Here is a 21,840-nt window from a genome sequence, read left to right on the forward strand (position 1 = left end):
TTTATTATAATCTCCTATTTTTATTTTTACAGACTCCCTTTCCATCTTCTGGATTAGATACAAGTAGGACAACTCGACATCATGGTCTAGTGGACAGAGTATATCGAGATCGAAATCGCCTTGGATCTCCACATAGGAGGCCTTTGTCTATAGATAAGCATGGACGTCAAATATCCTTACTAAGAATGTAATATGTTGAAAAGACACTATTGCTAGCTAATTTCTTAGAAGATAGTTATTTTTTTCCAAAAATATATATATATTTACCTATTTCACTCATAGCATTCAAGCTAATCGTTTTGATTTGCAGTTATTACAAATGCCATTTCTCTGTTTATTTCCCTATTTCAGTTTTAATAAGTAAATATTTGTACATGTTTAAGTAATAGCAATTCAGATTCTCAATAAATTCTATGTTTTGTTTTTTTTTTTACTTTTTGAAATCTACTTCCAATGTATAAAAATCTGCTGATAGTCACACCAATGCTCAACTGATCACAGTTGTGTGTATCGGAGACCTTCCACTTTGTGCATCAAACCAGTTTTTTTTTGTCTAAGTAAATAGTGGAGGTTATTATTGAATGACCGCAATTAGAGGTTTTGAAGACCAGCTACAGAAAATACATAACTATTTTCAATAGTTAATGTTCAGACCTCATTACTGCATATCTTTAAATAGAATCCATCAGTGCTTTGGAATCAGTCATGAAGTTGAAGTCGGGGCCAACTTTGAGCGGAGTTGAAAAAAAAGTTACTGGTTCCTGCTTTAAAATAAAATGATTTTTAATTCTACAATAATTATTGTATAACTAATTAAGTGCATAGTTTGTTGCATATATATTTTCATGGGAATTCAATCACTAGATCTAGAGAGATCTTTACTGCTTTTTACTGACCATGACTGTTAGTCATTTATGAGTGAGTCAAACTGTTTGAAAAATGGTGCAGTCAGATTCGATGGTTTGGTCTACTGACTCTACAGCCCTGGAATTAATTCAAATAATTTGAATAATTTGCCCATTAAGGAGTCTGACGATTCTGTTTTTTAACAGAATCCTAAAATTGACTCTTGCCCCTCCCTCTCTGGCAGATCTTTCAGTATGGCACTCACTCAGAAGCGTGAATGCCAGAACTGCTGGATCTCCACTGTATTACACAGTTCTTTCTCATGCCCTTGGGGCCAGGAATCCCCCCTCTGCGCTGCCTGCCCCACACCACGTGTTCCCTCGCTTGTTTTCAGTGTGGCTTCTGCACAACAACATTGGGCGGTTCAGGTATTATGGCAGCTGAGATCCTCCTTAAGGCTCCCAGGCCTGTCATAGTAATACAACTATTGAGACCTCAATAGAGTATTTTGCTCCATTTGTTTGGGGTTTTTATTATTTATTTTTTTTCTTGTTTTACACCTATGAAACCAAACATATATGTCCAAACTATAAAAATGCTTATTCCATATTCCAAAAAAAAAAAAAAAGTAAAATGTTCAGAACAGACATTTCCCAGAATGGTATGAATTAAAAGTGCATTGTGTACCACAAAAGAAAACAACCCATACATAGCTCTGTACAGTCAGAAACAAATTAGGGCAGGTTCACACCAGCGCTCGGTCTCCGCTTTGTAGGTTTCAGTTTTCTACCCGAGAAACTGGACAGGAGATGGAAACCTGGCAGTTGGTGTCCGCCCGTTAGCGTCTTCTGGTCTCCTCGGCTAAACCATTTTTTTTCTTTTAACCGGACACAAAGTTCTGCATGTCCGACTTTGTCTGGTTAAAAAAAAAACGGTTTTGCCGCAGAGAGGCAGAAGACGCTCACGGGCGCATACTGACTGCCGGGTTTCTGTCTCCTGTCCAGCTTCTCGGGCAGAAGACGGAAACCTGCAAAGCGGAGACCGGCCTCAGCACTTTTTTCTCCGCATGATTAGTGCAGAAAACTCACGGACCCCATTATAGTCTATGGGGTTCATGTGGTTTATTAGCTAACCGCTTCTTAATGCATGTAGGTTTCTGTTCGGTGGGTACCCAAGCGGACTCCCCATTCGGAATACCGAATGCAGATGTGAATCAGGCCTTAGTGCAGTATTTTTCAAGCTATGAAATATAAGGCCTCCTCAAAACATAAGACCTAGTGGTCTAGCAGTCATCGCTACAACCGTCACATCACTGCTCCCCTTGCTAACACTAGTTATCTGATCAAATAAACCAGCTGTGTAAAAAACATTATCAAAGAAAGTACTGCTGCCACTGCGGAACACTGTGCATACACTGAACATCTTATACTGTGGGGGAGGGCCATTCTCCCAGCTCATTCTAGAGCAGCAGGGACAGTGCAGCAGCCGGCTCTCCTGTTCATACATGGAATACCGTGCACAGAGTTCCCTGGCAGCAGCAGCGGCTTCAATGCTTTCCTTTATATTTTCTTTGTTCAGCAAACCCAAGGTACCATTAAGAACTTGTTAATTTGATCAGATAACACTAATGTTTAGCGGAGGTATACATAAGTGAGCTGGGTCATGTAAAGTCAGTGGGTGGTCCAGAAGTGGTTAAAGATATGCCTAAATAAAAACACTTATAATTTTATCAAGGTGCTAGACTTTTTGTAACATATTGTTTTTCTAGTCTGGAAGCCAGCGAACTATTCTTTGCACAGTGTGTGAGATCTTGCTAGATCTATACCTTGCTAGATGGCTCTTCTCTATAATCTGTAATGGTCACTGAAAACCACTAGAAAAGCTCTAGGTGTTAAAAGGAAATACTGCGAGGGCGTGCCGCACGGCTCCAAAGCGGACGGCTCCATGCTGTCCTGAATTTCAGCCTGTATACCTGTTACCTCGGGTCTCTGCTCTCGCTGGGCGAACACTGCCGTCAGTTCCCTCTCCTATGTGGTCCTCTGCTGTGATGTCCTGGAGGTAGGAAACAGCGGGAGCGGTTGCGGTCTACTCCTCACGTGTGCAACCAGTGGCCATCTTCTTCTGCACGTCCAGAGTTACAACGCGGCGCTTCCATCTGGCTTGCGGCCTGACTCCTGGGGGATTGTGATCTACGGGCTCCGGACGTCTCCGACCCTCGCATGTCATCTGCGTCCCACTGCTCTGCTATTAACCTCCGGTGAGTGGCCCTCTGGCTGTGGCCTGTACTACCTTGGGAGCCCCTTCTCCCCCCCCCACACGTGGGCAGGCACGATTGACCTCTCTTCCCTCACTATACACTTGGACCTTGGGGACGTTTCTTTCTTTCTTTTTGGACCGTTTCTATGGGGTCCCTCCCCTAATTCTTCCTGGACATTGGTGTGAGATGGGGGACTGAGTTTATAGCCATGTCTTTACTGCTTCTCCCGGCACCCTGATGGTGTGAAGTGGATTTATGTATTTTGTGCTTGTGCGGCCTAACCTGTCCTGCGTCTACGATATACATTCATAGCCTTGGGACTGTTGCGGCTTGAAGTGGAGGAGCGTGTTTCTCAAGTGGAGGATTCTGTTCAACCTCTACCTGCAAAAATCCAGGAGCTGGAACGGGTGGCAAACTTATGGACTCAAAAGGCAGATGATTTGGAGAACAGACTGCGCCGCGACAACCTGCGAATTTTGGGCCTCCCTGAACGGGCGGAGGGTGTTGACCCTCGTTCCCTTACGGAGAAATGGCTGTGAGATACTCTGCTAGATGCACACTTTTCCCCCATATTTGCTGTTGAAAGGGCCCACAGAGTCCCTGCCAAGCCGCCGCCTCAAGGGGCCCCCCACGTTCCTTGCTGGCTCGTCTGATTAACAGCACAGATCGAGATACTGCTTTGGGGGCTGCACACAAGGTTGGAGAGATCAAATTCAATGGAGCTACGGTGGCACTATTCCCTGACTTCTCAGCTGCTCTCCAGAAAACTTGAGCATCCTTTGTGGCAGTCAAGAGGAGGCTACGAGAAAAGGCTATACAGTACTCTATGGTCTACCCAGCGTGGCTTCGTGTCATCCGTTTTTTGATGTTGCTTTACATTTTTATTCTGTCTATGTGCCTTTTTCTCCATTCATTGCCCTGGCGGCCTTTATATTACTTAGCTAACCCGGAGGCTTAGATTGTTTCCACTGCTTTGGTTTTACACCTTCGGCTCTACTACATGAATATATTTCGCTTTTCTCCGCGATTTTGCTGAGAGAGTGCCTGATAGTCCACCTGTACTGGGTGCACTCTCTCTGCCAGTAACTGTAGCCACGATACTGGTATATGCAGTGTCTATCTACTGTTTGAGCAAATGTCTGCGCCCCTTATGGGTGTATTGTTTTGTTATGTTTCTGTTTTTATTTGGTTATTGATCTGCCGCATGCTGCTTTGCCTTTTTGTCTCGAAGCCCCGATTGCTAGCCTGTAACCCCCGCCAGAGGTCTGGGACCTATAGTTATAAAGGGATAAACTACTATGGTGTCTCTTAATGTTCTCTCGTGGAATGTGAGGGGAATGGGCGATCCACGTAAACGCTCCACCATTTTTTTCCCAGATTAGTCGGGTTAACCCACATGTTGTGTGACTCCAAGAGACACATTTAGTGTCAGAGAATGCTAGATGGCTTCAGAAACCGTGGGTTCAGTGGGCCGCTCACTCTATGCATACTACTTTCTCTGGGGGAGGGGGGGAGGTCGATTCTGGTACATCGTAGTGTTAGATGGGAGTTGGGTGTAGTTGAGAGAGATACTGAAGGACGGTATGTATATGCCCAGGCCTGGATAGATTTGATCTTATACGTGGTTTTGGGTGTGTACTTGCCACCTGCATCTGACCTGTCTGTACTCCAGGGGGCGGCACAGTTTATAGTTAAATTCCCTGGGGCGATGGTATTATGCCTGGGCGATTTTAATAAGATGATGAAACAACGCTCTGGACTGGTTTCATACTGATACAGACCCTCTGCCGTCCTCTCATCCCACTCACTAACTGGACTAAGTCGTCTTATAAGCATATAGGTCGTACTCCAACGGCAGCGGAGGGAGAGGTGAAGTGTGGATTGCCGGTGGTCTCGGCTTGTAAATATCTTGGCATCATTATCCTTAGAGACCACAAGAGGTTCCTAGACCTCAACATTTTCCCCCTTCTCTCACATTTTCGCTCTAAATTCCAGACCTGGGCTGCATTGCCCTTGTCAGTAGCAGGCAGGATTAACCTAATAAAAATGATTGTTTTGCCCAAGTGCCTATATTCCTTGAGTAACTCACCCGTGCCTGTGCCTCTCCGATTTTTTTAGACGGACTCCTTGATGACTTCTTTTGTGTAGGGCCACTCTAGATCCAAATTGAGACTGTCTGCTCTCCAGAGACCGAAGCAGCTCGGGGGTGTGTCACTCCCTGACCTGTTTCTCTACTATTTAGCGGGACAACTCTGCTTTATAAAGCCTTGGCTCTCCTCGGCCCAGCTCCCAGGCCCCGAGGCGCATTTGGCTCACCACATGGACTTACGTATTTTGTGGCCGATGTTGGACCGGTCTCGACTGTTCAGGGGTAGGCTTTTACCCATCCACACTTTGGTGACACAGGTCTGGAAACAGGCCGGAAAGTGTCTTCTTACTCGGACATCCCTGCGGAGACCCCTTTATGGGACAATCCTGGTTTGCCTGACCTATTTGAGTTGCCCGATGCCAGGTCCTGGTCACGATATGGAGTGTCTTCCCTGGCGGATTTGTACACACAAGGGGTATTTGTCACCTTTGATTCTCTGGCCACTTTTCATGAGATCCCACGACAATTCTTTAGGTTTCTTCAAATACGACATGCACTTTTCTCATTATTCCCTGACCAGCCTTGTGCCATTTCCGAATACCCGCTTATTGATGTGCTACGCTCTCAGGGCCCTGGGGGTCTTATTTCAGTTCTTTATGACCATTTGATCCATGTGAAGGTGTCTCTGACCGAGGCCCCGGTACTGATGCGTTGGCGTACCAATATTCCAGAACTGATGAATGAGACATTTCAGGTGGTTTTAGAATCTCCTCTTTATGTCTCACCCTCGGCTAACAATAAATTGATTCAAATTTTCATCCTACATCAATGTTACTTGACCCATGTCCGTTTACACCGGATGTGTCGTTTGCCTGTCCCAAATTGCCTTAGGTGTCTGTGCCCTCATGCGGCCTTCTGGCACATGCTGTGGGGTTTTCCGGGCCTTTTGGAAAGGGATGGTGGACCTTCTGGCAGATGTCCTATGTCCCCTGTCCCATTCTCTCCCGAAGACTGCCTGTTTGGTGTATTGGAGGAGGAGATGTGGCAGCATCACACCCGAATTTTTCATCGGAATTGTTTGTTCTATGCTAGAAAAGCCATCACCTTACGATGGATGGTCCCTCGATCCCCGTCAATATCTCAATGGCGAAAACTCGTTAACTCGGTTCTTCCATTCAACCAGATTGGATAAAGGGAGGGGTTGTCCCCAGAAATTCTATAAAGTTTGGGGAACGTGGTGTGATTCCCCCATGACCCAATAATCTGCCCCCTCAATGCGTTTGGCCCTTGACGCCTTTACTCCATGAGGGAAGGCTTCTGCCGGATAGGTCCACGGCTCCTGACAGAGTAACAGTATGTGGATTTACTGATATGACATGTGATGGTCTGTTCTGAACTACGCTAGCATTGGGGTGGATAGGTTTGGGCTACGATGGAACGGCGATGTGGTTTACCATTGTTTGTTTGTACTTTTCCTTTGTTTATGTTGTGATTGTATTTTCTGTTCCTTGATTGTATTATTCGCTCTGTTATATAAAGCAAGTTAAAAAAAAAAAAAAAAAAAGGAAATACTGCATTTACTTATTTTTGCATGCAATTTTAAATGCAGTTATGAGCAGCACACTTCTGCTTTGCCCATAACTAGAGGTTTTTAATTTCATTTAGTTATCATGAAGGTGAAATGTACGGTAACATGCTGCTCCTCACGGAAAGTAAAAACTCCATGCAGTTCTTCGGTAAGAAAGCACTGTGTAAACCAGCCTTTGAATTTAATCAACATAAAACACTTAACCGTATTAAGAATTAAAAAAAAAAAAAAAAGTTAAAATATTGTCTGCTGATAGACTTTTACTTTAATCTGAATGTTTTAAAGGAGTATATGGAACATGTTGAGGCGCTAACACCCGTCTGCAACCGTTTGGATTGATGATATCCCTTATCCTGGCAGTTTAATCCTTTTGATGCCATGGTCTGCAGCATCTAAGGTGTTTGATAGAGGCACTGTCAACTCCATCACCACCATGCAAATGTGATCATGGGTTACCTGTGGATTGCTATCTCAGTGGGGGGGCTTACTGAAAGTAGGATCTAATAGGATGCCTGTCGGTGTTAGCCTAGTGTTAAAAAAAAAAAAAAAAAAAAAAAAAGGTAAAAAGCAGTTTTCTCTAAAATACTTTTTCTAAAAAAATAATTAAAAAAAAAAATATTTGAACTAATGGTATTTAGTATCATTGATTCACCTAGGATTAAACTTTGGTTAAATGTGAAAGTTTGTGTGTTTGTTACTCAGTCACACAAAAATGGCTGAATGGATTTGAATGAAATCTGGCACATAGATAGTTTGTAACCTCGATTAACACATAGGTTACATATTTTAAATGACATGTCTTCACGACTGTTATGAATTTATGTTCACATACTATATTAAACAGCTCTTCCAGCAGCTTATCTAAGATTCTGATAAAACCAGGTCTGTTATTGCTCTATGTAAACACTCAGCTAACCCTCTGTCCATTCTGTACATGCATTTGCATATTATCTGATCTGCTCCAAGCAGTGCTGACACACTGGATGGGAAAACGCCTTTAATCCAAATTGGCCGTTCGCTACTTTTAAACATGCCGGGAAAAAGAAAATCTAATTTGTCACAAAATTTTAAAACAACGAGAGCTGTGAGGGTAGGTAGAAGTTAACAAAGTTCTCTTCAAGCGGAACTGAAGGGGATCATCGGCGCCAACAACACGCTCATTATATGGCTTCCCAGTGAGCTGCTGAGATGCCGGAACAATAACGGGCACAGAGCGAGGAATGAGTTCAGCAGCAGGCCAGCTTGACAGTTGCCGAAAACGCCAGAGCAGACAGATCATCAATGCCAACAACACGCTCATTATATGGCATCCCAGCAAGCTGCTGAGATGTCGGAACAATCACAGTCACGGCATGAGGAACAAGTTCAGCAGCAGGACAGCTTAAGAGCTGCCGAAACGCCGGAGCAGGCAAACAATCGACGGCAGCAATTTGCTGAATGTAGGCAGATCATCAATGCCAACAACACGCAGACGAAGTTGCGGGCACAGGCTAGTGGAAGATAAAGTCCTGCATGCACAAAAAAAAAACAAAAAAAAAAAACTAGAAACCCTATCCGCTAGGAAAGCGGTTACATGCAGATCCCACGCCTGCCCGAAAACATTGGAGAGAAAAGTTCTGCTTGCAGAACGCATACTTTAAGTGGAATGGGAGTTGGAATCCATGACCACAACCTTACTAATAAAATGATTGACTTTTGATGAATTGCTGGATCACTACTGTTTTTTGATCTTCTGTATTAAACGCACTTCCCAGGACTTATTGGGCAGCTGTTTCCTGGCTTGTGGATTGAAATTACCATACAAATTGAAGTTACTGACATAGGAAACTAGCAGAGACAAGTACACAATGGCCCAACCTCCTAACTATGCCCATAAATGAAGAAACCCATAACTATAAGAAAATTCCTAAATAGACACACAACTCATAACTCAATATGCAGATTTCATTTCATTATGTAAAACTCCTTTAACTAGCCTGAGGGGTTAAGCAGGACTAAGCACAGCCTGGTTAGGATGGTGCTGAAATCCTTTAGTCGATTTCAGTTGTTCTCTTTGCACATGACAACTAGCTTAATCTCTCTAATAATAATAAATACTGAAGGAATAAATATCATGAGAGAATCACATTTTTACAGGTTACACCCATTATAGTAAATATTGTACAATAAACTGGCATGTCATGTATTCTGTAGCCTATATGTCCACTTTGCTGTGTATTCTGAGACAGGACATGTCATCAGATTATTAATTAGAGCGTAGATGATTTAAATAAAAAAAAAAAAAAAAAAAAAAAAGATTGCACTGCTAATGGCAAGGTTGCAGTATTCCACACACATAAAAGTATCTGCAGTTGTCTTTCCTACCACTTCCTAGACTTTGTGAAGGGCACTATGCCTTGGCTTAGGTTTGGGTCACATCTGTGTTCGGGGAGTCTGCATGGGGACCCTCCAAACAGAATACCAAATGCATTGGTAAGCGGTGAGCTTTTGAAAGCCGACGGACCCCATAGACTATAATGGGGTCTGTATGCTTTCCGCGCAGTGTCCGCACGGAACATGCGGGCAGAAAAGTACTTCATGACACGTGCACATATTATAGTCTATGAGGTCCATGTGCTTTCACTGCAGGAGCTGCTTGTGCTTATTAGTGGATGAAATAGTAGTTAATCATTGGATTGGAAGCCATGACATCCCATTTATGGTAATGTGACTTCCTGCCAATCATTGGCCTCCATGGTGATGTATGCACAGATAGAATATGATTGCTAGGACTAGTTATTACACAAGGACTGGATACTGTGGGGACTCTATTGCAGGAAAGGGGGACAGTTGAGAGGCGAATTATGGGTTTGTATTTAGTTTATTGTCTTGCCTATAATCAACTTTTATTTGAAGCGTGACAAACACTTTTAGGTGTTACTAAGCCTTTGAACAACTTCAAATTTTGTAGTAGCATTTGTGTTTATAAATGTAGTACACTAAACAAATTTTGGCTTGTTTCTCTATTGGGAGCTAAAAGCTGTACATCGCTTTCACTGGGTGTGCAGAGTGGCGGCTCTTGTATAATGCAGGGAAGCTGAGGCTGGTAAGTAATTTCAAATGGTTTTATCTTGGGCATTTTAATGTCATATAAAAGATGTAATTCTCAGATGACTAAACGCCCATCCTCCTCCTATACACTTGCATGGCTGACTTTGTTGACAGTGTCTATTCACTTGAGAACAAACGATATCTCACATCCTGAATGCTCAGTCTCTCCTTCCCCTGATATCTGCCATCGGGGAGTGTCTGAATATTCTCATACACATTAGATGGTTGGTTGATAAGGTATATAGTATATACAGGCCGCTTAAGATATAGGCTTTAATAAGATTTCAAGATCTAAGCTCTAGCTGTCAGAGTCTAAAAGTCATGGCATATTACAAATGTACTTGGCAATAAAATAATTAAGGCTTTTTTTTTGCTAATCATTAAGAATTATTCCTTAACTGACATTATACGTAGACAGCTGTCCTTATGGAACGGTGTATTTATCGCCTCCCCCTGATACCAGCTGGAGACGGTAGGTATTGCATCTTTATAAAGAATTTAGCGATTTTGACTTTTGCATCTTAACTGCTTGCATTAGGTATGTGCATTAACAGAATTGGCTTATAGTGAGTATCAATAGCAATTGTCTGCAGTTAGACCCATGCTTGAGGATTAGTACCATATGTCAACAAAGGCATAGTAAAATGAATACCTGGATATAGATGAAGAGTTATCCAATAGGTATACCCTGCTTGTATGGGACAGTCCTGTAGTTATATACCACTATGCTCAGCTACTTTCTCTGTATATCCAGCCAAGTCACTTGCGTGGTTTTATTTTCTTTTTTAATGTAACCAGTACAAAATCTCTTCAACGTGCAATGCATTTAAGTGTTGAAGCATTTACACTGTTGACAGATCTTCATCCCAGCTACATGGCTTGTCAGTCCCATAGACTCTGTATAGAACTGCAGCATGCATGCTTGACCACAATTTCATTCAAACGCCTCTTTGCCACGGAACCAGGGCTGGTTATAGACAATGTATGGCCCTGGGCTAAATTAAAAGTGGGGGCCCAAAATTCTGACCTATTATAGCAATAGCACAGTCATATTCAGTCAAGGCCCTGTGCAAAGCACTACAGCATTAATTTCTAGCACGTAAAAGATCAGATCTGACTCCCTACAGACACACGTGATTTATAAACCTATATAGTTATCAAATAATATCACGATACCAAATATTACCTCCATATAGTGTGAATAAATATAACATCCATACTGGTTTGGAACAAAACACACAATGCAGAGACTAATATAACTAATAATATTTCTATATAAGGCCCAAATAATACTGCAACACTATGACATGACAGCAATCATTGCATAGTGACTTAAAGGAGTTTTCTGGGCTTAAGCTATTTATGGCCTATCTTCAGGATACCTAATCAGTGGGGGGACAGAGAGCTGGCCCTTAAACTAGTCAGCTGTACAGAAGCAGAAAACTATACCCTCTATAGTAGTCTGGGCACATTCACTTCATTACCCATTGACTTAAATAAGCACTGAACTGCGTCTCCGCATCTGTTTGTATAGCGTATAGGAGAGGAGCTGGAAACGGGTCCATACAGACGATTAGTCAACAGGGGCCATGTCAACAGGTGTTTTATGGTCTAACCAGAGGACAGGCCATTACTAGCTTTAAGCATGGACAACCCCTCTTTATTAGTTATAGCCCCCTTATTACATATACTGCCTCTTTATTATCGTCCCTCCTTATAGCATTTAGTTCCTCTTTATTTATAGTCCCCCATATTATATACACTGCTCACTTCTCATTGAATACTTTGTTCTGTACAAAGTTGAAAGTGATGACCACAAAATCGCACAAAAAAATCATCAATGGAAATCAAATTTATTAAAGGGATCCTATCATTCAATCACAATTTTTTTCTCATTAACACGTCGGAATAGCCTTAAGAAAGGCTATTCTTCTCCTACCTTTCGTTGTCTTCTCTGCGCTGCCATTTGCTTGAAAATGGCCGCTTACAATACTGTCAGCGGCCATTTTTCTTGTGGCCATGGGCATGCGCAGTCGGCTTTGCCCGAGGCCTAAAAGTTACAAGCCACCGCCAGAAGAAGACGCGGTGAAGACCTCTTTCCAGAAGAAAATGGAGGCGGCGCTAGAGAGTTCTCTGGCAGCATTGGGGACGCCCCCATTGCTGTTTGAGCGCTGAGATCCGCCCCCAGTGCTGTGAGAGAACTCATTTACATACCGTCAAAAAACGGATTTTCAAGCGAACGGTGGCATGGAGAAGACAACAAAAGGTAGGAAAAGAATAGCCTTTCTTAAGGCTATTCCGACGTGTTAATGAGAAAAAATTGTAATTGAATGATAGGATCCCTTTAACCAATGGAGTCCCCTCTTCAAAAATAAAGTGGAAAAACACACTACAGGCTGATCCAAGTTTGATGTGATGTCCTTAAAACATGTCAAAATGAGGCTCAGTAGTGTGTGTGGCCTCCACGTGCCTGTATGACCTCTCCACAACGCCTGGGCATACTCCTGATGAGATTGCAGATGGTCTCCTGAGGGATCTCCTCCCAGACCTGGACTAAAACATCTGCCAACTCCTGGACAGTCTGTGGTGCAACATGACGTTGGTGGATGGAGCGAGACATGATGTCCCAGATGTGCTCAGTCGGATTCAGGTCTGGGGAACGGGCGGGCAAAGTCCATAGCTTCAATGCCTTCATCTTACAGGAACTGCTGACACATGAGGTCTGCATTGTCCTGCATTAGGAGGAACCCAGGGCCAACCGCACCAGCATATGGTATCACAAGGGGTCTGAGGATCTCATATCTGTACTCGATTTGGTTGTCATCACATTCAACTTTGTACAGAACAAAGTATTCAATGAGAATATTTCATTCATTCAGATCTAGGATGTGTTATTTGAGTGTTCCCTGTCTAATTAATATTTATAGTCCCCCTTATATATAGTTCCTTCTTATTAATTATAATGCCTTCTTATTACATATAGTTCCTCTTTATTAGTTCCTCTATACTATAGTGCCCCCTATATTGTATATAGTGCCTCCTCATTATAGTGCCCTTTTATTACAAATAGTTCCTCTTTCTTAGTAAAAATTCTTATAATGCCCCCTTATTATGTATAGTACCTCTTTATTAATTATAGGGCCTCTATTAACTAGAGTGTCCTCTTCATGCTATAAAAAACAACAAATGTTATAATTACCTTATGCAGATCCCCTGACAGGTGGAGCTGCAACCCCTCTCCTGAACTCAGACGTCTGGCATAGGCGGCATGATTCAGTGACATGATCACGTGGCCTGTGTAATCCTGTGGTCTACAGCAGGCATGTCAAACATGCGGCCCGCGGGCCACATGCGGCCCTTTACAGGCATATCTGCAGCCCGCACAAAAGTCTCAAACTTTGTCTCTAAGAGACAAAGTTTGAGACTTTTGTGCGGGCCGCAGAGGTGCAATACTCTCGCTGCTACACGCTGCTGTGTAGACGTGATGTGACGTGATGACGTTACATCACGTCTAAATCTTCAGGCTTCCGCCCCCGGCAGCACCCTCCTATGTCGGCTCATTCATTTGAGCCGACAGCAGAGGGGAAAGCCGCGACCGCGATGGTCGCGGCAGGCGGGAGAAAGAGAGAGTGCGGCGGGGGAGCGAGGACTCGGAGTCGTCGGAGAAGGTAAGTTTAATGTGTGTATGCATAGAAGTGGAACGTGAAACTGAGGGCAGATGAAGGAGGGGACGGCAAGACACTGGGGGCAGAGATGGGGGGACATGAATCTGGGGGCAGAGATGGGGGGACATGAATCTGGGGGCAGAGATGGGGGGACATGAATCTGGGGGCAGAGATGGGGGGACATGAATCTGGGGGCAGAGATGGGGGGACATGAATCTGGGGGCAGAGATGGGGGGACATGAATCTGGGGGCAGAGATGGGGGGGACATGAATCTGGGGGCAGAGATGGGGGGGACATGAATCTGGGGCAGAGATGGAGGGGACATGAATCTGGGGGCAGAGATGGGGGGACATGAATCTGGGGGGCAGTGATGGGGGGGTATTAATCTGGGGGCGGAGATGGGGGGATATGAATCTGGGGGCGGAGATGGGGGGCATGAATCTGGGGACAGAGATGGGGGGGACATGAATCTGGGGGCAGATGAAGGGTGTATATGTAAACAGATAATTTTCTTTTATGAAACTAACAAAATCTTCTCAGAGAACAAGGCTGACTGATCACCACTTATAATCTAAAAAAGATTGAAAAAAAATGATAACAAATAAATGTTTAGTTTTTAATTGCTGTATTTTTGTTAAATATATTAGTTGCTGTTACATATTACTACTTCATATGTTGTTTTCATGACTGCTGTTAAAATACGTGTGTGACATTAGCTGCTTTGCGCGGCCCTCGCTATAACCTCTTGTTACTCATGTGGCCCTCGGGGTACCCTGAGTTTGACATGCCTGGTCTACAGTATGGCCACAGGATTATACAGGGAATGGAGCCTGTACTTCCTTTCTCTGTTATATAGGTTTCAACTGTATCGGAGTCCTGAGGACTCCAATTCCCTTGAAAGGAGTTCTGCCCTGACCAGAGGCATCAGGCAAAAAGTATGGTGCCCCTGATCCCTTGGGGGCTCCTTTGGGGATAGGGGCTCAGGGCCATTAATGCCAGTCCTGCCAGTTTGGCTGGGATGAAGAAGGTTGAACCACCTCTGACAGATGTGTTGCTACATAAAGGCAAAATGTAGAGCTCCTTTCTTTTGCACACGGACAGTATTCTGTGCAACCGTGTAAGGCTAGCTTCACATTTCCATTCTTAGTCCGCTGCGTGAAGGTAAAAAGCATGATGGAAGAAGCTTCCGTCATGCTTTTTACACCCAAAAGAATGCAGACAGTTGGAGCTCTTTCTGCATTTGTCATTCCAGCACCTTTTAAGTAGACTGTATAAGAACAGAAATGTGATATTGGCCTAACATAATTTATTGCAAAAGTTATTACACTGAAAATCTACATATGGTTTGTACTAAGATTTAAAGACATGCTTGTGGATTAGGGTTTCCTTTAAGTCTAAAAAGATCAGAATAAACGGAATGAACAATTTTGAGAGCTGTTTTGTGCTGAAGGTGAGATGATCTGGATCCTTCTTCTTTCGGCTAAGTCCCCACTTTACAGAAACACAGCTTTTTTTGTTGCAGATTTTGCTGGGTTTTTTTGAGCCTAAGCCAAGAATGTCTGCTAGAGGAATGGGAAATATATAGGAAGTTCTTATACTTCTACCTTCTGGTCAATCCACTCCTGGTTTTAGTTTTAAAAACTGCAGCAAAATCGGCAACAAAAAAAGCTGCATTTCTGCATCGTGGGGCCTCGGCCCTTAAGTAGCCAAAAATTTGTTGAACAGCTGGATAATTCCCTGTGTACTTTTTATTATTATTATTTACAGAAAAATTGTATTGTGAAAGTACAGTATCCTAATATCACCATATACAATCCTATTATAACTTTTCATCACAAAAATTTTTATGAATTTTATTTATTCAGGAGACGTTTACAAAAATAATAGATGCAAGTTTATCAGATCAGATACTGAATAAAAGGGGTTAGCCCATAAAATGTAATGCATTAATTAATGCAAAGAGCATGCCAATAAATTAATTTACCTGTCAAAATGTATTTCGGGATTTGTCCAGGAGTCTCAGCAATCCTGAAACCCATAACTATAAGGAAATTCCTAAATGGACATGCAACTCTCACACATAACGCGATATATGCAGATTTCATCACAATATGTAAAACCCCTTAAGCTAGCCTGAGGGGATAAGCAGGAATAGGCACAGCCTGGTCAGTAGGGATACTAAAATCCTTTAGTGCATTACAGTTGCTCTCTTTATATATTTAGGAATTTCTTTCTAGTTATGGGTTTCAGGATTGCTGAGATTCCTGGACAACCCCTCTAATACATTTTGATTGGTACATTCCTTTATTGGCATGCTCTTTGCATTAATACATACATTTTTACTGGCCTCGTCCGCAAAATTGCTAAAATTCCTGGACAACTCCTTTAAGGCCCTATTCACATCTGCGCTTGGGTTTCAGCTCGAGGAGGTCTGCTTGGGGACCCTCTGAAAGGAAATCTATCTACATAAAGCGGTTGCTTAAAGAAACCCATGGACCCCATAGACTATTATGGGGTCCATGTGGTTTCCATTCAGTTTCTGCACAAAAAATGCGGAGAGGAAAGTGCTGCATGCAGGACTCTTCTGTCCGCAGATTTCATGCAGATAGGTGAACGGAATAGCCCTTACACAGATGTGAACCAGGCCTCAGGCTGATTGTTTGAGGGGGTTTTTTGTTTGTTTTTGAGAGCCAAAATCAAGCGTGTATTGAGCTAGGTGAACCCTAATCTACCCATCTGTGGTGCTGAGCAGATATGCTTTTGACAGACTACATTAAGAAAAAGCTGTAGTAGAGAAAATCCACTATTTTGAGGGGGGTTTTTTGTTTGTTTTTGTTTTTTTGCTATTTTACAGTCCCAGAGCCTTGATGGCCGTGGCAGTCATAATTCGCTGCTGATTTTTATTTTGGTCTCATTCAAGGTGTTGTCTCATAGTCCTCTTAGCTTACAATGTTTTTATGTATTTCTAAAGCTACATTCACATCTGCTCCATGGTCTTCATCCTAATGTCTGCCTGACTTTTTCTTTATAGCGGCCCAACCCCTGCTTAAAGGAGTTTTCTCAACATACAGCTTTTTTTTTTTTTTATTTATACAACCATTCACATAAACTATCTGCTTTGTACCTGTACATGCTCTGCCTATAAGGATGGTACATGTAGTGCTGATATATGGTTATGATACATTGAGCAGCTATAGCAAAGTGAAAGAATGAAGATAAATTACAGGTCATATCCATTGGCAACAGTGGGCTTTTTCTAGTGACCTATTCAGCATGGCTACTTGCTTTCAATAAATGACCGCGGTATTTGGTAAAGTACTTTTGTATGAAATGCAATTGTTGGGGGAATATCCCTTTCATTTACTGTTATACCTTAATTTAGTTTGTCAATTAATTTTATAGTAGTTTTTTTGCCTAGTACCATTTTTAGGTGATGTCTTTCAGATTAAGCAGTAGTAGCGATAATCCACATTTCTCTTGTTATTTGATATTCTGTGAGCCTTGGGAGTCTGCAGTCTTTACTTTCAGCTTTTGTTTTTGCGGTGCTGTACATTTTGTGATATGAAATGTTATTTTGGAGGAAAAAGTTATATGGAAAGTGATTGCTTTTTGGTATTCACTATTTCTTTTTTCTGAAATTTAGAACCAATTCAGATTCTGCATTGCATCAAAGTACTATGAACCCCAGTCAGCAAGAAGCCTTCAGTGGAAGTAGTCAGGATATTCAGCAGAAGAGAGGTACTTGTCCATTTTCACATTTAATGGCGAAGCATGCTTTCTCCCACATGTGACAATATGAAATTTGAGTACTCAAATTAACACATAGGGACATATTTATATCTCATGCTACCATAGGCCCTAAAGCTAAGTACTATGGCGGCATTTCTTGTTCTTTGCAATTATAATTTTCTATAAGTGAGTTTAGCCCTCATATTATTGTAATTATTTCATTATATATTCAGAAGTATTCTTCTGAATTTTTATTCCTGATTATGTAATTCTTTAAAGTAACCCTTCCATTCCTTCATTTTCCGTGCCTTACACCCAAACTCAATGACCGTACACAGTGAGGAGCAGGGTACAGCTCTCGATAGAGAAGCAAAGGAAAGAATAAAAAATGCTGTGCTTTCTGCAACTTGAGGCCTCAGCCAAGGCAACCATGGAACTGGTATTACCGGTATATCACTTTATGATCACATCTGGCCTAAAGCAGTACAAAGATAATTTTCTAAACAATGGCTGTGAAGTAATCCAAATTTGCTCCTGTGGATCAGATTGAAACGTAATAAGTAGGTAGCAAAAACCTAAAAGTCTGTGTAAAAAGTCTGATTATTTTCCTTTTAATATGCTTATGCAGTATTACTGCTGACTGTGCCAGGAATGGAAGATAATTCTTCAGAAACTGATAAACCAGTTAACAAACAAGGATGGGATGCAAAAAAGGTAAAATACGTGTTAAATTTATTTTTTAGATTTTGTTCTGTGTTATTGAATGATAAAATACGCCTGTGATTAACATTGTCTATATGAATTTCAGATTGTCACTTTTATGTATTTAATCTGTCGATGTAATTTACAAGTATATTGTATAAGACTCACCTCCTTTCCTGCTTGGTTATCAAAACTGTTCTGTTTTGTATTTCTAATACAAAGTATAAGAGACTAATCTACTATTATTCATATAGTTCCCTTATATGTTACTGGTGGATGACCATATGCAATCCTGTGTTTTACCCAGTTTAGGATTAGGTCATTTAGGTTTGTGAAGGGGAAAAATATCTGTGTAAACAGAGAGGTAAGCTTTCCGCCATCTTGTCTGCGTATTCCATCTTTTTATATAACGTCTTGTCTCTCTCACGCAGCTACCATGAGACTTGCAATTATTCTCCTTGAAAGAAATTGTTATTCTGTTATTTTGTTCAGAATGTTCCTAAGTTCATCATATTTAGGAAAAGGTTGGAATATTATTGAGTTTCTCATAACAAATACAGAATGTCCATTAGATATGAGATCAGTCAAAACCAGTTCTAAAGATCAAGGACAAGAGCATCCATTTTAGTGTTCTGTGCAGATACTTTCGTAAAACTAAAATGGATGACATGGACAATCATGTGTTAACACATGAATTGCTTATGCACGTATTTATCAGTTGTAAACGCCCGTTCTGTACTCTGACCAATGATAATTCATATTTCTATGTGATGTAATTTGTTATGCCTAAATTAGCATAAAGCTATTATTACTCTATAAAAGCTAAGTAACATGTAATAAATGTCAGAATACTTTGATATACAGCCTATGAGTATGTGTGTCTTTGTGTTCCCCAAGCTCGGCAGCCATTTTGCTTTAATTTGGAAACTACAGCATGTACTCCCTGGGGTGTTCCCCCAACAGGTTTATGGCTAGACACATTTTCAGTTTGTTTTTTTTTTTGCTTAATTTTTGGTATTGAAATCTATAATGAATTTTATAATCTTTGCACCTTTTATTATTGTCCTTGTTATGTTTGTGCTTTCTTTCTTTTTCTTACTATTCAGGGAAACACAAAGTGCCACTAAAATATTTTTAAATGGTTTCCCCTCTCTCTGTTAGAGCTTTAAACACTTTAAGGGATATTTAAACATACTGTAAGATTTTTTTCTGTTATTTCTGTTTTTACCTGTAGCTGGTGCTTACAAGGAGAATGGTGCAGAACATGAACATTGATACCCTGACCTCAGTAAAGAACTGCACAGGCATTTGGAGTAGTGGGATTTTTAAAAAAAAAATTGCGGCCATGAAATATGGGCTATTAGGGACACTAAGCTATCTGCCCATAAGGACCTCTGAGTGGTTTAATGTTGCAAAAGTCTGTCACAGGTTTTCTTTAAGCAAAAATAAAATGCATTAAGTAACTTTTGGTTTTTGATGTTTCTGCTATTTTTTTTTTTTTTTACTTAGAGTGGATCCTCAAGACCTAAATCATGTGAAGTTCCTGGTATAAAGTAAGTAATAATAATGATTAAGTGATCTTCGTCTTAGATTCAGCAACTCTCTATCTGCTTATTTTATACAGCTACAGTTTTACTGATGTAATAAGTTGGACCCTAGAAGCAAGAATGCTAACTTATCAATTTAGGCTGTGTTCACAATGATGCTGGGTTCCATTCCATCACTTTGATGGCATCAATGCCGTGACCCTCAGCACAATTGATGTAAAATGAAAAAGTGTATTGCCAATTATAAAGTAACTTTTCATAAATAAATAGTACAAGGTGATATATCTTATTAGGGCTGATTGATTATGACTAAAATCAAAATTGAGATTAATACGGCATTTTTCCTCAATTACATTTAAAAGTGAATATTTGGGTCACTGCCCTTTTCAGCCAGGCCCCTTTTACTACAATATGAGTTTTGGTTGGGCGACCTCTTCACCCAGTGGTTTCATTCAAACTTAACACAGTTGAACCAGAACTGCTATTATTTTCTGTGGTCTCTTCAGACCCCAGAGTATAATATGCTGAGCCACAGGGAAGGTGATCATTACATAAATGAGTTCCTCAACTCTCCTGGGCTCTGGTACAATTCTCTGCTGTCTTCGGGTCCTCTGACTTGGATCACACAGCGGTCCCTCAATCAGCAGGGAGTTGTGCTAAAAATCAGGAAAGGCGAGTAACAATTCTTTATTTGTTTGCTCACCTTCCCTGGGCCTCCACTTATTATATTCTGGGGTCTGAAGAGACCCCAGAGTATAATACCCATTTTCGATTTGAATGTGTTTGGTCCGAACGAAACTGCAGGTAGAACCTTGTAAATATTGTGATAACCAAAACTAAATAACAAACATGAGCAAAGTCATGTCAGCTATCTGGTGGTTGATCAGTTTCGGGTAATTATTTTGATTAATTCCCCAGCCCAATACTTTATTAAATAAATCCCTTCTCCATTTATCAGTCTGAGTTATTTCTAACATAGATGTCTAAGGAATGGGGAGGGGAAGGAAGGCTGCTGGAAAAGATACATACACGCACTGCAGCTGCTAAGTTCTGCTACACTCTGTATGAGATATTTTAATAGTAGAAGAGTATTACTTGTTGACACTGCAGAATGAAGCAATAAATCAGTGATTTGCTCCACCCAGCTCTCCTCTTCATAGACTTCTATGTGTGAAAAATGGATATGGATACAGGTGCTATTACAGATAAGAGTCTGAATGATAGTATGCAGATTGAAAACAACCTAATAACTAGGGAAGGAAAAGCATTTGTTTACTTAGATATTTTACAAAGTTTTTTTTTTTTTTTCTATATTCCCCCTTGCTATTTATTTATGAAAAGTTGCTTTAAAATTGGGTATTGGCTGTAAATCGTACTGCAGTGAGTCTTCCTGTCAGGGAGCATTCTTTCAGATGATCACATGAATGAACAGAGCGAGAGAGCATCAGACAGCCCAACAATTTTATTACACGAAAGGTAGTATGCCACACCGCAACAGAACACAACCCATACAAAACTACAGATCATCATCAACAATACTAGGAGGATACACAGGTATGAATTTCAATCTGCCAGCGCTGCAGCTCGATAGGGATATGCTGCAAACAGCGTCGTCTTCCACCCTGAGCAGTCAATTGAATGAACATGAAAGAATAATAAAAATAGGTGTGTGTGTGTATATGTATGTATGTGTGTATATATATATATATATATATATATATATATATATATATATATATATATATATATATATATTTATTTTAATAATATTATAAAGGTGAAAGTATGTGTGTTTGGATGTTTGTGTGTTTGGATGTTTGTTCCTCAATCACGCAAAAATGCCTTAACCGATTTGCGTGAAATTTTCACAAAACATAGTTTTTAGGCAGGATTGAACGATAGGCTACATTTCGTTCCACTCACACATACACATTTTGCCCAGGACACCCCCAAACCCCAAACTCACAGCATGAGCTCTACAATCCCACACATTTGTGACCACTCACACAAGCCACACACTCCCTATTGGCCTCTCAAGCCTAGCCCCTAACCCCACAATACAACATGTCAATATACCCTCACCCAATACCCCTCACCTTCATCTCCGTCCAGGGGGAAACCTCTTCAAGGCTGTGGATCAGCCATCTTACGCTCCCCGACTCCGCCCACTACACGCGCATGCGCAGCTTCCCCCTCTGTACAACGTCTTTCTGCACGCCACCATTTTGTGGACACACGCACAAAATCTTCTGCAGGCCGACACACCACTGCTCAACGCCGGTGGGAGCCTTCCCGCACCTCCCCAGCTCTCCACGGCTAACACAGG

At 41.5% G+C, this 21,840-nt stretch overlaps 1 protein-coding gene across 3 annotated transcripts in view; it reads left to right on the top strand.

The window, feature by feature from the left end:
* The window catches only part of CRTC1 (CREB regulated transcription coactivator 1), a 130,743-nt gene that overhangs the window by 53,193 nt on the left and 55,710 nt on the right, over positions 1–21,840 (top strand). For all 3 annotated transcript variants that reach the window (XM_075283281.1, XM_075283289.1, XM_075283297.1), the window contains 5 exons: positions 33–170; positions 10,281–10,342; positions 17,180–17,274; positions 17,894–17,979; positions 19,477–19,520. In XM_075283281.1, coding sequence (XP_075139382.1) covers positions 33–170; positions 10,281–10,342; positions 17,180–17,274; positions 17,894–17,979; positions 19,477–19,520 — 425 coding nt within the window. The remainder of the gene's footprint in view (positions 1–32; positions 171–10,280; positions 10,343–17,179; positions 17,275–17,893; positions 17,980–19,476; positions 19,521–21,840) is intronic.

Source organism: Leptodactylus fuscus, chromosome 1 (genome assembly GCF_031893055.1).
Source record: "Leptodactylus fuscus isolate aLepFus1 chromosome 1, aLepFus1.hap2, whole genome shotgun sequence".
In the NCBI taxonomy this organism is placed as follows: Eukaryota; Metazoa; Chordata; class Amphibia; order Anura; family Leptodactylidae; genus Leptodactylus; species Leptodactylus fuscus.